The sequence below is a fragment of the Rhinolophus ferrumequinum genome, chromosome 23, assembly GCF_004115265.2.
Source record: "Rhinolophus ferrumequinum isolate MPI-CBG mRhiFer1 chromosome 23, mRhiFer1_v1.p, whole genome shotgun sequence".
Lineage (NCBI taxonomy): Eukaryota > Metazoa > Chordata > Mammalia > Chiroptera > Rhinolophidae > Rhinolophus > Rhinolophus ferrumequinum.
This window is the reverse complement of record NC_046306.1, coordinates 12,911,810-12,928,323: the sequence shown is the minus strand read 5'-3', so window position 1 is coordinate 12,928,323 and position 16,514 is coordinate 12,911,810. Positions and strand designations below refer to the sequence as shown.

The 16,514-nt window shown below is 52.7% G+C and overlaps 1 protein-coding gene across 2 annotated transcripts in view; it reads right to left on the bottom strand.

The window, feature by feature from the left end:
• The window catches only part of RIMS4 (regulating synaptic membrane exocytosis 4), a 52,652-nt gene that overhangs the window by 4,575 nt on the left and 31,563 nt on the right, over positions 1–16,514 (bottom strand). Inside the window, exons 2-5 of one of the 2 annotated variants that reach the window (XM_033095275.1) lie at positions 11,378–11,519; positions 2,385–2,497; positions 1,995–2,096; positions 1,246–1,385 (exon numbers count right to left, since the gene is read on the bottom strand). In XM_033095275.1, coding sequence (XP_032951166.1) covers positions 1,246–1,385; positions 1,995–2,096; positions 2,385–2,497; positions 11,378–11,519 — 497 coding nt within the window. The remainder of the gene's footprint in view (positions 1–1,245; positions 1,386–1,994; positions 2,097–2,384; positions 2,498–11,377; positions 11,520–16,514) is intronic. The other variant, XM_033095276.1, reaches the window with a different exon arrangement.

Sequence of the window (16,514 nt, the reverse complement as noted above, 5' to 3'; positions counted from 1 at the left end):
GCCCAGAACCAGACCCCGAGGTCACCCCCACTCCCCATTCACCGTTGAGCCCTATGGGTCTGACCCCCTAAAAATTGCTCAAGTCCAACCATATTTTCCTGGCTCCAGTGCTGCCGTCATTGCTCACCTGGATGGCTGGCTTCCTGCCTCCAGTCTTGCCCTCTCCATTCTATGCCATCCTCCACATGCCCCATCTTTGAACCCAAGTCTGAGGGCTGACCCTATATCGTGCGTTCTCTACCTGCTTCCCCCATGTGCCCTCTGCTTCCAGAGCCTCAGAAACCCACTCATGAAACATGTAGAGTGGATAGCCCTCAGGTTGTTTCAAAATTGTGTTTGTATGCCTCTAGACGAGAAGGGTTTCCCCACACTTTTTTGACAAGGGTCACCGGTAAGACATCCTCACCTGTGCCCACCTGGGCTTTACCATGGCATCCAGTGCCCCCCCAAAGAAGACTTCCATTACTAAGGGTGATAAATGTTATCTCTCCTATTCCATTCCATTACAGGAAAAGTTGCTGAGACTGGCTAAACTGATTTCACAGCTCACTGATGGGTCTCACCCTCAGGCAGAGAAACCGTCCTAGACAGGACCTGGGCTTCCCAGTTTGGCAGAAGTCCCACTACCTCGGAAGCTTGTTACTCCTTGGCCCCATCCTCATTTGCTTTGCCCGCCCAGGTGAGGAGCGCAAAAATGAGGTACAAGCCAGAGGTGCCCAAGCGACAGCTCCGAGAGGACGGGCCTATGGCTCCTGCAGCCACCTGACCTGGGCCGTGCCTGTCCCCATGACAGGCAGCTGTTTCTAGCTCCAGGTCTGAGTCACCACTGGGACCCTCTGAACGGCCGGAGGACCAACCACCTGCGTGGGTCCTCAGAAGGCTCCCAGTCCGTTATCAGTGTGGCCACGGCCCTGGCCTCCAGAGCAGGTTGTTAATGGTGATGCTGTTGGAAGGCATTTGTAGAGCACGTACTGCACGTCAAACGTGCAGACACTTTTCTTGTGCGGAGCACACATTTCACGGTCACTGTTATCAGTAGGTATGATCAGTGTCCCCCTTTTACAGATGAAGAAGCTGAGGCTCAGAAAGAAACGTGTTCAGAGACGCACAGTGAGCTGTGGAGCTCCCCTCAACCACAGTGCTCTACGTCCTCCAGGCGAGGTCCTCCCCAGGCGTACCTCCCTCTCCTCTGGTACCGTGCGTGCACGTTCATGCGTATACACACACACACACCATGCCCCTTACCTGCAGGACTTTGCCCTGGGGACTCTCAGGAAACAGCAGCACCTGGTTATACAGTGGGTCCAGTGACTTGCGAGCGACTTTGGTCTTCTTCTTGGCAATGCAAACGCCATTCTCCAGCAGATAGGCCTTGATGTAGGCCGCTGGGGACAGAGGCCAGCAGGGTGAGTTCCAGTGTGGGCCTCAAATGGCAGGCAAAGGGCACAGCAGAAGGAGGCCACCCACCCACCACTGGGGATCGGAGCGCCCTTGTGGGCTCTAGGGAGGAGGCAAAGGGGGCAAGTGGGATGGTGGGTGTGGGCGGTAGGGTGCAGCCAGGGTAGGGTGGGACCTGCTCCACCCCCTTGGGTGGTCCTGCCTGGCTCCCCGCTGCCTTTGCTCACCCTGTACTCACCTGTTGCCTCTGTCTCTGACTCACCTACCCCTTCCCTGGCTTCTACAGTCATCGCCAGCCATTCACTCAACAAATGTTTACTGGGCGCCCACGGTGTGCCAAGCACCCTACCTGGCACTGGGGTATAACCATAAACAGGAAAAATGGTCTCTGCCCTCTAGTAGCTCAGTTCAGTGGGAGGCTAACAAGGTCAGCTGACGATTTCAACTGGTTCCCCAGAATAAACCCTAAATCACCAGTTCTCTGTGAGTCACCAGAGTTGCAACAAAGGGGTCCCCCACAGTGGGGCTCAATTTTCTCTCTTCTCGACCCCCTCCCTGCCTCCACCCGCACCTCGCAGGGGGAGGCCGTGCCACACCTGGCAGCGTCCTGGAGCCTGGCTTGGCCGTCAGCCCCCGAGCCTGGATAATGTCCACTTCCAGCTGTCCATTCCGCTCCTGCAAGCCGATCTCCACGTCTCCTGCAAGAGGCCTCGGGACATGAGACTGGGACGTGGCTTCAAAGCTCAGCCAAGGACTCAGATCCTCCTCTCTGCGTAGGGAGGAAACCCCCTTCCCCTGCTCCCAGCCCCAAACAAGACCAGAACCGACTCCCACACTGCATGCCCGGTCTCCGCTGAGGGCTTGGCAGGTGTAGACCAGGTTCTAGGCTGGGTCCTCAGCAGATGCAGCCAAGGCAGAGGAGATGCAGGGATTCTGGTGGGACCCCCCACACACACATACTTTGGTACATACTTTGGGACACTCACCCATCGGCGTGGTGGCCAGGGTCTGGCGGCCCACAAACTGCGCTGGTCCCATGCTGCCCAGGAAGTCACTGAACTGGGCATCCGATGCCAGGCAGACTCCCCCGTAGTTAAGGCTGCAAGAAGAAAGGAGGAGACAAAAACAAATGTTCCCGAGCTGACAGAGGGCTGTGATGATTCAGGCGGTCAGCTCCAAAACGTCCCACATGCCACGCCTATTCTGTCCACATCTATCACCCAACCTCCGGCAGACCCGTGTCCTGTCTCTATCTGTCTTTCCATCTTCATGGCCCTAGAACCTCAGCTCTGAGTCCAACATTCTAGGGGCAGCTTTTGTGTCCTGCACCATCTCCCTCTCTCTCTCCTTGCCGAGCCTTCGGTTCCACCTCTGGGAAATGGGTAGGGTGACACCCGCCTCTTGGGGTGGTTGTAGGAATCGCGGGAGAAGATGCTTGTCAGTGCCTGGCTCCTGCAGTTTAATGTTATGACACTCAAAGTGTGGTCCAGAGGCCAGCAGCACTGCCTGGGAGCTAATTAGAAACAGAATTGCACCCCTCTCCACCCCTAGCTGCTGACTCAGAACCTGTCTTTTAACACGAGCTCCAGAAGACACGCTTGCATCCGATAGTTTGAGATGCACAGGCCCAGTAGCTTGGCCTCGGAGGTCTGCATTTGTTGCTGCTGTGGGCTGCCCAATGTCTACCTCCTTCCTTGGGGAACAAGACCTCAAAGCTCCTTTGGGGAGCCCCCTCTCCAAGACATGATTCCCATGGAGCGGAGCAGACCAGGCTCCAGAGGGTGGCATCAGTTCAACCTGGCCAATCAGGGCATTCCTTTTCTTGACCAGAGATTGGCTCAGAGACAGACGTGTGGCCCAATTCAGCCCCCAAGTATGCGGCCGGGAACCTTTCTTTGAACTGTAGTGGGTGAGAAGCTCTCCTTTCCCACCAGACTTGAACCTGAGACAAAAGACTGGAACCTCTGGCAGCTCTCTTGCTACCATCTGGAGTCCATGAACGAAGCCATGAAACTGGTGGCATTGTGTGCCCCCTGCAACTAGAAATGGCAACTGCACCTGGAGCTGAGCTGTGCCCTCCACAACTAAGACTGAAAGGACAACAACTTGACTTGGAAAAAAGGCCTGGAAGTACACACTGTTCCCCAATAAAGTCCTGTTCCCCTTCTTAAAAAAAAAAGAAAAAAGAAAAAAGAAAGAACTAGGCTTTCTCACAAAGGCCGGTGACATGGCCTTTCTTTCATACCGAGTTTCTTTTCCACCCCATCCAGCCTCCTGACCATCTGGGCAGGGGACAGTCCAGGCTCCTATTTGTGAGGAGGGTCTGTCTGGTCTCCAGAAGCCCGAGAAACTGTGTTGCCTCTTGGATTCCAAGCCCCTGGCAGAGCTGGGCTTCTACAGCCTGAAATTGAAAGTTTCCTCCAACACCATCATCGTCTGCTCCTCGGTTCCTGGTGGGATTGTGAGCAGACAATGGGGAACTGGCAGGCCTGGTAATTAGCGGTAATTGTTTATAATATTTGGGCGGCTGCCTGATTTCCCATCCCAGGGTGCCTCGCCGGCTGCCAAGGAACCAGGCAGACGCCCCAGAAACCCTGAACGGGTTATCACATCCTCCATGGAGGAAGGAAGAATACAGTGATGGCAGGTCCCTGCTGGCCAGAGGACCAACTGCATTGGAGACCCCACTCCTTGCCAGGAGTAACGCGCAAGGCAGAGGATACAAAGTCAGAGCTGCTTCTACCCCTCGCTAGACACCTGCCTGCCGTGTGACCTCTGGCAAGCTGCTGGTGTCTCTGCACTTGAATCTTCTTATCTGCAAACAAGACCACAAGCTCCCTAATGAACAGTGTGCAGCCATTGCACTGGTGGGATGCCTGTGCACTACCCGTTTTAAAAGTATCGAAAGTCTCTGCTCATTGGATCCATTTGCAAAGGGGTAGGAAAGAGCTTGATGAGTTATTAAGTACCTATACATGCTACCATGTACACCATGCCTCGCATGCAGTAGGAACTCAATAAATGTTCACTTCAGCTGATCCTAAACTGGGAAAATAACAGTGGTTAAGACTGGATTGGATTCTAGCGCTGGGCAACCTGGGGTAGGTTTTGTAACCTCTCTGAGGTGCTGTCTCCTCATGTCTAAAACGGGAGTACATTGTAATCGCCTTGCTGGGTTGCTGGGGAGAATCCATGAGATAGGCAGGCAAGGCGCTTAGCAGAGGGCCTGGCACAGAGTGTTTGCTGAATGAATAAAGGCTCGCAATACCATGGCTGCTGGTCCCCGCTGCCCAGCCAGCGAGAGCCTTTTCATGGCATTTCTAATGCCAAACCTGTTAGAAGGTGCAGCATCTGGATGCCTGAGACCAAGCTCAGGCCATTTGGGGGTACGGGGGGCGGGGGGGGGAACGGAGAGTTGTAGCAGCTGGTTCCTCCCAGGGGCACACGCCATGCAGAGGCTTGAAACAGGACTACAACCCATGTTCCACGGGCCTTTTATTTTTGTGTTAATGGTGAAATGAGATTACCCGCATTTCAAATCTTGTTAGTTTTTTCTGAGGAGCTGAAACCCATTTGTCTTTTATTATTAATCTTCGAGCTCGGTTTGGCCTTGTATTTTCTGCGCTCTCGATGGTTAGAGGACTAACTGGGTTATTGGGGGTTTGACTCTATTCTCTTTTCCAGACCTGTCTCAATTGCATCGGGAATTAAAAGGCTGCACTGCCCTCGTGGTGGTTATGGGTTCCAGGGTTCTGAAAGGTTTTAGTGTTTTACGGGCTCTCTGTCCATCCATTCACAACCACCTGCCCCACACGTCCACCCGTCCACCCACCATCCCTCAGACTGGCTGAGCCTACCGTACGGTCAGTTCAAGCCAGGACCATAGTAAAAATGGGAGCATAGTCTTACACACACTAAGTGGTTAAGAAATGAGTAAATACCATAAACATGGGGCTTCACCTTGTTTGAAGATGACCTGAAGTTTACTTGTGGAAATGAGTGTCAGAAGGATTGCAGCCTAAACGTTACTGCGAAGAGGGGAGGGAGAGCTGTTGAAATGGACGGAAAGTTGTAACACCAGGTGTGGATGGGATCACACACACAGGTGAGGCAGCAGGGAGATGTTCGAGGTGCGTTTTGTGTATTCCTACAAGGGTGCAATTTTCTGCGTTCACCTAGTGTTTCTTGTGGATGAACTCGCACCTGAGTGAAGGGAACATGTGTGTCGTGCTCACATTATTCCCTAATACTTCAATCGTGTTGGAACAAATTCATGTTTTCAAAACAAGCCTTGGAGCAGAACTGAAATGAATGCCAGGATACACAGCATCACACAATCCTGACTCTGGCTTCTTCAGCATTCAAGACATTTCCAAACCTACCCCTCCCGCTGCCCCTTGCTCCAAGAGTGTGGTTCGTTGGTATGAAGCCAGCAATTGGATTTATTTTTTATTTTCTTTCTTAAAAACTAGGTCATGAGCCAAGCACTCTAGTACTAAGTTATCCATATTAACTCACTTATTCCTCATTTAACAACTCCATGAAAGTTAGGTACCCATTATCAATACCCATTTTACAGAAGGGGAAAACAAGGCACAGAAATGTTATGTAAGCCAACCAAGATCACTCTGCTAGTAAGTGGCAGACCTGGGTAACCACTCTGCTCTACTGTCTCCAGCTGCCCCGAGGGACAAAGCACAGGGAATTGCAGTCCACGCTTTGGGGTCAGGCAGGCCTGGATTTGAATCCTGACTCACCCACTCACTAGTTGTGGTGACACATTCTTCACTTCTCAGAGTCTGGGTTTCATTTTTGGTGAAATAGGAATACACAGTGATAGGATATCTCCTCGGCGCTGTTTAAGCATTAAAAGAGATAAACGTCCCAGAACAGAATCTGGCACAGTCAGATGCTCATAACCCCCCCTCTCCTAGCGCATGGCCACATCCAGTCTTGGTTTGTCCTTCAGGCATACGACTGCTAACAGCAGAGGTGGGGAAGGGAAAGGGTGTTCTGGCCTCCTGGATCTTTGGTGATTAGGAAAAAGCCTTGGCAGGAATGCGTCCTTGAGCCCAGGTGAGGTGGCCCTGCCATCCGCTCACATTCTGCTTTCTAGGGCTGTGGGCAGAGTGACCCAGATACCCAGGGAACTGGATGCTGATGACCCAGACACCTCAGGACAACGCGATGCAGAGGGAAGGGCTGGAGGGGCACTGGCAGCCAGCTCTGAGAGCTTGGGGTCCTGATTCTGTGATGAAGAAGACTTGGAGCGTGTGCGTGTGTGTGTGTGTGTGTGTGTGTAACGTGTGTGCGCATCTCTTCATAGTTCCTACCCTTTATCAGAATTTACAGAGGATCACTTGTAGCCAGGCCCCATGCTGGGCAGGCACTGACCTCAGTGTCTAGACAGACACACATGGGACAATTTCAATAGAGTAGAGAGTGCTATGGTGGGGGGAGGGCAGAATGGGCTGGGGCAGCCACTGACACACCCAGAGGAATCGTGGGTCCCGCGGTTCCACATCCCCTGCCCATGCCCAGGCCAGACATTGCTAATCAACCCCGACACTCCTGCCAAACCTGCGCTGGGCTCCAGAATCCTTCTCAACACAGCACTCAGGGGTCCATTATCAGTTACCTGGAGCTGGCACATGAGATGAAGCTTATGTGCCGGTTCTAAGCTGAGATCTGGAGGAGGAATGAGTCAGAGGGTGGAGAGGGAGGAGAGATAGGGAAGGGGGTGCTGGGTAGAGGGAGCAACGTATGAAAGACCTGGAGGTGAAACAGAGGGGAGCATAAGAGGTTCAGGGTGCTGGAGCGGGGAGACATGGCTGGGGCCTGGGAGAGGCGGGCAGAGGTCAGAGCGAATGAGTGCCAAGTGACTACAGAGTTTGGACCAAAAAGGAGACTTGCAGGTATCCGGGCAAAAGTGATAAGTGGCCTCACTAAGGGGATGGGGATGGGGAGAAATGGATGAAGTCAAGAGATAATTAGGAGTGAAATGGCAGAGTGTGATTACAGATTGGATTTGGCGTGTGAGAGAGGGGGACGCATCTGGGAGGACCACAGGATTCTGGTTGGGCAGCTGGGAGATGGTGGCACGATGCACTCAGGCAGGGTAGCAGGCTCTGCTGGTCCCCTGACCCCCATATTCCCTGACCCTCACCACGTCACCCTGACTTCTAACTGCCAGCACTTGCGTTCCCCTGGCCCCCGAGGAACTCCTCTGGCTTCCAAAGCCCACTGTGCTGCAGGAAGGGCAGGGGTGTCAACGGGTAACTGACGAGAGCCGGAGTGTAAACACTTCCGCTCCTGGGGGATGACGCTCCGGTGTATGTTCCACATTGGCTCCCGTCAGGACTAAGGTCCCGCTGCCCACAGTGGCAGCTGGCTTCTCAACGCACACACGACTGGACGCCTCCCCTGCCCCGTCTCTCTCACGTGCTCCTCTGTCATGGTTTCCTGGAATCACCGGCACGCGAATCCGTGTCTCAGGTCTGGTTCTGAGGAACCCAAACTAAAGCAGACAGTCCAGGGAGTACCTCAGGATTCAGGGGGGCCCAGGGAGGTACTGCTCTCATGGCCCTTTCTCGGGGGCCTTGAACCCCTGGCCCTTTGTCTGGAGGAGACAGGCCTGCTGGTGGAGGGGAGTTTGGCTGGCTGCCAAACCCACAGCTGTTCCCTTCCAACCTTGACTTACAGAACCTCCATTTTCAATCAGGCAGAAAGGGGCTCAGAGAAAGAAAGCCCTTCCCCAGCTTCAGGAGATGAACCAGAATCAATCCAACAGGCTGAGGTCTGCGGAAGGAAAAGATGGAGCAACTCGGGGCCCTTCCAGAAATCTTGATACTAGATGCAGCCATTACATGAGGGAAAGAGTCCAATATCATGGTTAAGGGCAGACGGCAAACGTCTGAACTGGAATCCTAGCATTTGGAGCCACTTACTAGCTGTGGTGTGACCTTGGGCAAGCTAATTAACCTCTCTTGGCTTTTTCTTGTCTACATAACGGGGATATGAACAGTCCCAGCGCCTTCAGGCTGATATGAGAATTAAAGGAGTCCACAGCTGTACAGGCACTGAGCACACAGCCCGTGCTCTAAGTGTTACTCTGCGACATTATTACTGTAAGCCAGGGCTGACCAGCCTCAAGGTGCTGGCGAAGCCCCTGGAGACCTAGTGAGCATGCAGATTCTGGAGCGGGAGAGCAATGGCAGCAGGCGAAGTGTCCAAGAGAGAGGTGAAGTTGGTGACTCGGAAGACAGAGAAAGAAGGCCACGCATGAACCCAGGAATGTGGGCAGCTGGAAGCTGGAAAAGGCAAGGAAACAGATTCTTCCCTAGAGGGTCCGCAAAAGAATGCAGCCCTGTGGCTATCTGGATTTTAGCCAGTGAGACTCGTGTCAGACTTCTGCAGACCAACCATTTGCATTGTTTTAAGCCACGCAAGTTGTGATAGCTTGTTAGAGGAGCAATATAAGTGAATACAGGCCTCAGAGTCTCTTTCAACAGCAAAACAGGACCTGCCTGGAGCTATGCCGCCTCCCAGAGACTTTGCTCTGAGAGGGGCCATGATTTTTTGGATTTTGCTTCAGGACCTAGGGGGAAGGCGTCATTTCTGTTCATCTATTTTATTACTTAGAAACCAAAGGTCTACTCTGTCCCACCTAGTGGGCCTCCAATAAATTTCTTCAGACTCTTCAAAGAGTTCTGAATTAGGGGGCTAAAAAAAAAGGAAAAAAAAAAAAGAGCAGATTCTGAGTCAGTGGGTCTGCATTTCTCCCGAGCTCCCAGAGGGGGCCGCTGCTGCTGCTGCTGCTGCTGGCCTGGGGACCACACCCCGGAGAGCGAGGGCTGCAGCCACTGTTAGCTGGCGCTGTGGAACCTGGAGCCCAAGGGCCTTCACTGAGAGGATGGCCCGACCCACAGGCACCAAGACCTGGCGGGGACGCAGCCTGTGCAAAGTTCTCTTCGGGACATTGCGGCTCTCATCACACGGCTACGGTAGTTACTTGGTCAGAAGGCAGAGTCCCGGAGGTGCCCAACCCAATTGTCTGACACACTGTAGGTGCTCGAGGCCATTTGCTGAAATGTAGAGCCACCTGGGAGCAGCCCTGTGCCCACTTGCAGGAATACACATGCCTGGTGATCCAGTGCCCAGGGCAGACAGACCCGGAAGTGCCCAGGGCCACAGGCCTGGGGGCCTGCTCAGGTGCTGGCTTCCTATAAGCCTTAGCTAGGCTGGCAGGAGCCCAGGAGGAGGACGGCCACACCCCCTCCTGTTTCAGAGCTTGGCATCTGGGTCCTGCCAATGCCCAAAATACCTCCGGAACAAGGAGGAGGCCGACCACAGCTCAAGGTCCCCACCCGTCCCTTCACCTTCCCTTTCTTAGCCAGATGTTGGGCAAGGTGGCAGCATGTGTCTGGACTCAGCCCCTCTCAGGAGGGCAAGACTCTGCCTTCTGCTGGACCACACACCCTCCAACCCACCCAATCCTCCCTCAGTCGGGCTCAAGACACGCACCCAAAACCTTTTAATAATCATGACCATCACAGCCAATATGTATCCCGTTTACTCTGTGCTAAGCACTTTACAGACATGCTTGTATTTAGAGGGGCTCACTGTTATCTGTTAGGATGCCATTTGCCTCAAGGAGCAAAATACCCGGCCAACAGTGGCTGTGTCAATGACAGACAACAATCATCACAGGGAACAATAAACAGTGCTCGCTGTGTGCCAGTCACTGTTCTAAGTGCTTTCACATACGAGAACATTAACTCATTGAACCCTCGGAACTTATTAGTGGTCTGTACTATTGTCCTTTCTATAGATGAAGAAATTGGGCTGAGAAAGGAGAAGTACCTTCCCCAAAGGTCACAGCTACTAAGAAGCAGAAATTAGGTACAAACCACGGTTGTCTGACTCAAGTCCTGGCTTTGAAGTTCTCTGTCACGTAAGTCATCTCTCTGGTTCCTTAAAACACATGCTAACAAGTGACAACAAGAGCCACCTCCCAAGCACAATCATCTCATTCCTTCTTCACAAAACCCTCCTAAGCTGCTCTCCTTGAAGGAAGTTGTGTGGCATCTCTGAGCCTTTACCTGCTATTCTATAAAATGGGAATGTGGATCTGATTTCCTGTGGCTGCTCACTGCACCACACTGCCCTCCCGTGACCTGGTCCTCCGACCTGCTTGGAAGTCAACAGATGAGCTGTTTGCTGGCCTCCCGAAGCTTTAGCAGGCCGAGGAAGATGCCCAAGGCCACCAGTCAGTGGCAGAGCCAGGACTGGGACTCAAACCTCCCGACCCCCTGAAACTCAGCAAGGACCCACTACTCCCCAGATGAGCACATTATCTTCCTCCAAGTTTTGCTGCCTTGCCAAGTTTCTCAGGTTAAAGAAAACATTTGTTCCCTTCCTTCTCCTCCTCTCCCTTCCGCCTAGCCTCCTCCTCTTCTCGCCCTCCGGAAAGTCTCCCTAAGAGCTGGGCGGGACCGCGGCATCTGCCAAGGCAAGGCCGTTCACAGAGGCCGGATATGCCCAGTTTAGGAGGGGTGGGGGGTGGGACGGCTTTCAGGCGGCAGAAGCCCCCCAGCTGCCAGGCAGGGCCTGCAATGGGAGGGAGCAGAAGGTGGAGACCGAGTACTCTCCGACACTCGTTATACAAATTAACCTACTTAATCTTCGTAGCACCCCGATGAGGTTAGTATTCTCCTCATTTTACAGATGAGGAAACTGAGGCACAGAGAAGTGACTTGACCAAGGTCACAGAGCTGACAAGCAGTGGAGCAGTCGGTCATCAAAGTCTGGCTGTCTCACTCTCCCTCGGAGGTTCCTGGCTTCATCACCTCCCTTCGGAAGACGGGATGGCCCAGGAGCCCTGCCCAGCGCCCCTCCCAGCCCGAGGCCCTCCCACCCCACCCCAGAGAAGACAGAGGGCCAGGATGGCCAGCAGGAGCAGGCCGGGCCCCACACTCACTTGCCCTCTGAGCCGTAGCTGTTCATGCTGTCCTCGATGGACTCGTGGCTGGCCTGGCGCAGTGTCCGGCTGGGCATCTCCACCGCCAGGCCCGTCTCTGTGCTCCTCTGGATGGCCCCCTTCAGCCTCCGGCTGTCCCCTTCTGGGCAGAGAGGCCAAGAGAGGTGGGGAAGCAGACACAGGATGGGGGACAGAGAGGCGAGACATCTGGTTAGTATTTCCGGGGGAGGTGGCTGACCAGCTTTGGCCCCCACCCCAGTCCATCAAGCTCCTCCCACCACAGGTCTCCCCAGCACCCACCCTCCTCCGGACAGCCTGTCCTTCGTCCTTCTCACCGTCCCACAAACAGCATCACATGTGTTCTCGTAACTGACGGGTTCATTTACATGTACCATTTCTGCCCCCTTAAATTCACGTCTCCCCTGCAACCTCCTCCAAATCACTTCTCCTCCTCCTCGTCAGCTACTATTTATTGAGCACCTACTATGTGTAATATATTCTCTTCAAGTGCTTTGCTGGGTTTCTCAACCCCAGCACAACTGGCCGTTTGGATGGGCTATTGCTTTGTTGGCAGGGGCGTCCTGTGCATTGCAGAAGGTCTGACGGTATCCTGGCCTCTACCCAGTAAATGCTAATGGCACCTTCCTGTCCAGCTATGGCAATCAAAAACATCTCCAGACATTGCCAAACATCCCCTGGGGGCAAAGTCATCCCTGATTTGAGGACTGCCAATTTAGGCCATTGGCTATGAATCCAGACGGTCTAGGTTCAAATCCTGAATCCCTTTCTCACTGGCTGTGAGGCTTTGGGCAAATTACTCAGTCTCTCTGTGCCTCTGCTTCCCCAACTGTAAAATGGGAGAACAAGGTTTTTATGAGGACAACGGCCCTCTGCCCTTGCTATTCCCTCCCCTTGAAAAACCCTTCCCCCACAGCAGCTCGCTTCTACTCTGTGATCACGTCATCCTATCCAAGATCTTCCTGGACATAGGGGGAAAGAACCACCCAAATCCCTTCATCTTTCTCGGTAAGTGACAGGAGAGCTGGATCTGCATGCCACATGTCGGGAACAGAGCCAGGCCAGGACACCTCCCACTGGCCTTCCAACTCTAGGATGGTGTCCTCTTCCTCCTGACTTTAACACACACACACACACACACACACACACACACACACACACAGATGCTGTGTGTGTTTCTCAGAGTGTGTGCCCACACGTGTGTCTCCCACGTGTCTGTATTATTCTGACACAGGCGCCCGCATACTCGAAAAAACACACAGTAATGTACGCACACATACAGGGGAATACACGTGCAAAGACACAGAGTGTGTGTCTGTAGATCTGAGCGTCCATATGTGTGTGTTTCCCCGGGTCTCCACAGACCTATCATGCTGTGTTTCTGAGGCCAGTCACACGCAGAGATGCATATCTATAGACGAAGGATACGCCAACCCACTCAAGAAAGCACAGGGAGACACGGACACTGCACTTCTGGGTGCGTGGCACCCTGAGTGTTTCTGAACATGTAGGGGAACGCATGTGTCCTTATGACTGTGTTCCCTTCGCTCTACCATTTGTTCTTTCCCTAATTTCTATCTGTAGTCTCTGTTTCCTTGTGTATAGCAGGTACAGAGGCACAGAGAAACATTCTGAAACACACACATGCTCACTCAGAAACAGACTCACGGACACAGAGACATCCGTCTACTCACCCATACACACAAGCACAGTCCTATGTCAGGGTGAGGACCCCTCCTCACCGGGCTACACACCCATAACCAGCACCCGGCAGGCAGGCTGCAGACACGTGCCTGGGAGGATGACCTCCCCACCGAGCACGGTTCTGGAGCCCAACACCAGCTCGTCCCCACGTACCAGGATCTGACTTAGTTCTCCAGGAAGAGGGAGGACCAAAACATGACAACTCAGTCACCGCTGACACTGACGAGGCCTGGAGAGGTGGGCTTCACATCTGTGTGGCATCCTACAGCCCCACAGTGTTCCACATCCAGCCCCCTATTTGGACCCCAGAACAGGTGTGGATCACACAGGTGAGCCTGGCTTTGCAATCAGACAGTCCAGGCAGAGTCCTGGGCAAGCTGACCTTGAGCAAGTTGGGTAGCAGCTGTGGAGAAGGTTAAATGGCAGCACACTGACCACAGTACCTGGCATACAGTAGGTGCCAAACAAGAGTAGCCACAGCCACTGTGGAGAAAGACCTCCCAGGACCTCTCAAATTTGCCCACGCCGACTGTCTTTCATCTTCCCTCGGACCTAACACCTTCCCCACCTCAGGAGTCCCCAGGCTGGGAACTCAGGTTGTACCCAACCACACCAACCAGGTCCCCATCTAACCTCAGCCATCGAACCTTCCCGTTGGCCGTCTCCCGCTCATGTAGTCACAGTCCCCAAAGTGACTTTCCCAGAGCTTTCCCACTCCCCGCCCCACACCCCATCCACCCCAACAGGTGACCTTGCTCCTATTTGACTGAGAAGAGGCGTCTGTCTTGCTCTTTCTCACTTCCCAGTTTCACCATCCTCAGACCTTCCAACCTGCCCCTCAACCCTCCCGTCCCCTCCTCTCTGAGAGGAAGGGGTGACCCTTCTCCTTACCGAAGCTCATCTGCCATCTGTTCTCCCCATCCCACCTGCTCCCATCCTCACTTGGAATGCCTCCCACCACTGGTCCTCTCTGGACCTTGAATCTGCCACCTCTGCGTCTTCTGGCTCTTTCCATTCCTCCCGCAAGCTTGTTCAAGGCTTCACTTCTGCCACCACCCCCTTCAACCAGCACACTTCGGAGAACAGCCTCTCCCCCCATGTCTCCAACCACGCACGCTCATCTCAGTGTGGCTTCCACTCCACCACTCCATTCACATGCTTTCTAAACCCATCTCCCAGGACAGCTCACGACCACACACAAGGGCCTAGCTCAGTCCCCAACCCCTGAAGGGTGGTGCCTTCTTCATTTACTTAAGAAACATCTACTGAGTGCCCTCCTGTTCAGTGGGGTGCCCTCATGAAGATGCTAAACCCACTTCTAAATCTGGTCTCCACTGCTAAGAGGCTTCACCACCCATGGTTATCATAACGCTCCACCGGAGAGGCCGGGAGTTGAAGTCCTGTCAACTTTGGGGACCCACTGTGGCTGGTCACTGTGATATACAACTAAATGGAGTTTGAATGACCGATTTGGGGGCTATCCAGTCACACTTGCTGCACCCCAGACTCAAACTGTGCAGCTTGAATTTTCTCCCACAGGGTCCTAAGTCCTTCTTCTGCCCACTTATGCAGAGAACTTTGTGTGTGGTTGCGGGAGAGGGAGGGCATGCGGATGGCTGGAGTCCTGCAGGAGGCAGCAACACTTGGGGTACCTACACCACGAACACCACGCCGGATGCTGGGGACATAAGAGAGAGCGAGAGCGGTGTGGTCCCTGCCTCCATGCAGCTCACAGTTCACAAGGGGAAGCAGACCTCCAACTTGACCGCATGGATTAATCCCAACTGTGTTAAGTGTGATGAAGAGCAAGCACAAGATGTGAAGGTAGCAGCCACTGGGGGGCCAGAGAGAGGGGACTAACACAGGCTACTGATTACTGCATCCTTTGAAGGACAGTAGTCACTACAGATCCCTCCTTCTTGGGCCTCCGGGATAGTGAATTCTAGCAGGTCTGTCTGTGACCACAACCTCATCCCTATATGTCAGTTGGTCCCTCACCATTCAGTCCTCAGGTTCTTTCTCTCTCTCTCTGGATTCCTCCCGCCTTGCTGATTTCATTCCCTTCCTGCAACAGGAGGACCACCCTAAGTGCTTCCTATGCCTCAATCTGCAGACCATAATGCTGCCAAGAGCAAATACTTCCAGCTACATTCTCGACCTCACCACCTGCATGATGAGCTGGCTCCTTGAATGCAAACTGGCAAAAACTAAACCCCTCCCTGGTCCCATGTGCCCCAATCAGCTCCTTCTGATGTGTGTTCCCAACCAATCGGGCCACCCAGACTCGGAACTCGCAACGAGCTCTCTGACTTTTTCCCTCCTCCCATCAGATGCTAACCTGTATCAAGTCTCTGCCCTTAATACTATCGCTTCTATCTCTCCCTTCTTGCCCATTTTCACAGCGAACCACCCTCATTGCCTCAAATCTAAACTATTTTAATAGCTTCCTAACTGGTCTCCCTGTTTTCAACCCACCCACCCAACAAGCCATCAACAGATTAACTATCTTAAGTTACCACTTCAGGCCAAGAGAGTCCACCCCTCCTAATTCATTCCACACAAACAGTCACAAAGTACACCAAGACATGCATGAAGAGGCTCCCCACAGTCTCGTTTACACAAACGAAATGCTGGAATTAACTGTCCATCAGCAGGGGACTGGTTTACAAAATGACACATCCCACCGTAAAATGCTGTACAACTATTTAAAAAGAATCATCCAGGTCTAGCATACAGCGACACAGAAAGAATGCCTCAGCACCCTCCGAAGTTAAAGAAGCATGTTGTTGGACAGTATGTATAACATTATACCCTTTTTTGTATATATATACATGTATATATATATTTTTTGTATATATATATGTATATAAACACATACATATATATATATATATCTTATCTATCTATCTATCTATCTATCTATCTATCTATCTATCTATATCTTATCTTATTTGTGCATAACCACAGAAAAACCTGAGAGGATATGAACCAAACTGTTAATGGGGAGAAACTGTAGTGAGAAAGGTTGTTACAGGAGGTTGTGGAAGACCATTTTGGGTAACTTTTTAATCTAAGTCAAAGTATAAGATGTATACAGAAAAGCACGCAACCCTTAAGTGTATAGCTCGATGCATTTTTACAAACCAAATAGACCCACGTAACCAGCACCGCAATGAAGAATCAGGGCATTACGAGCATCCCCGAAGCCCACTTGTGCCCCGTCTTTCAGTCTCTTGTCTTGCTCCACAAGGGTAGCCATTGTCCTGAGCTCTAACACCAAATATTAGTTTTGCCTGGTTTTGAACTTGATATACAGAGCCTGGCTTTTGGGACGGGGGCTGGTTTCTTCTGCTCATTATTATGAGCTCCACCCCGTTGTTGTATATAGTTGTGGATGGCTTACCATCACTGCTAC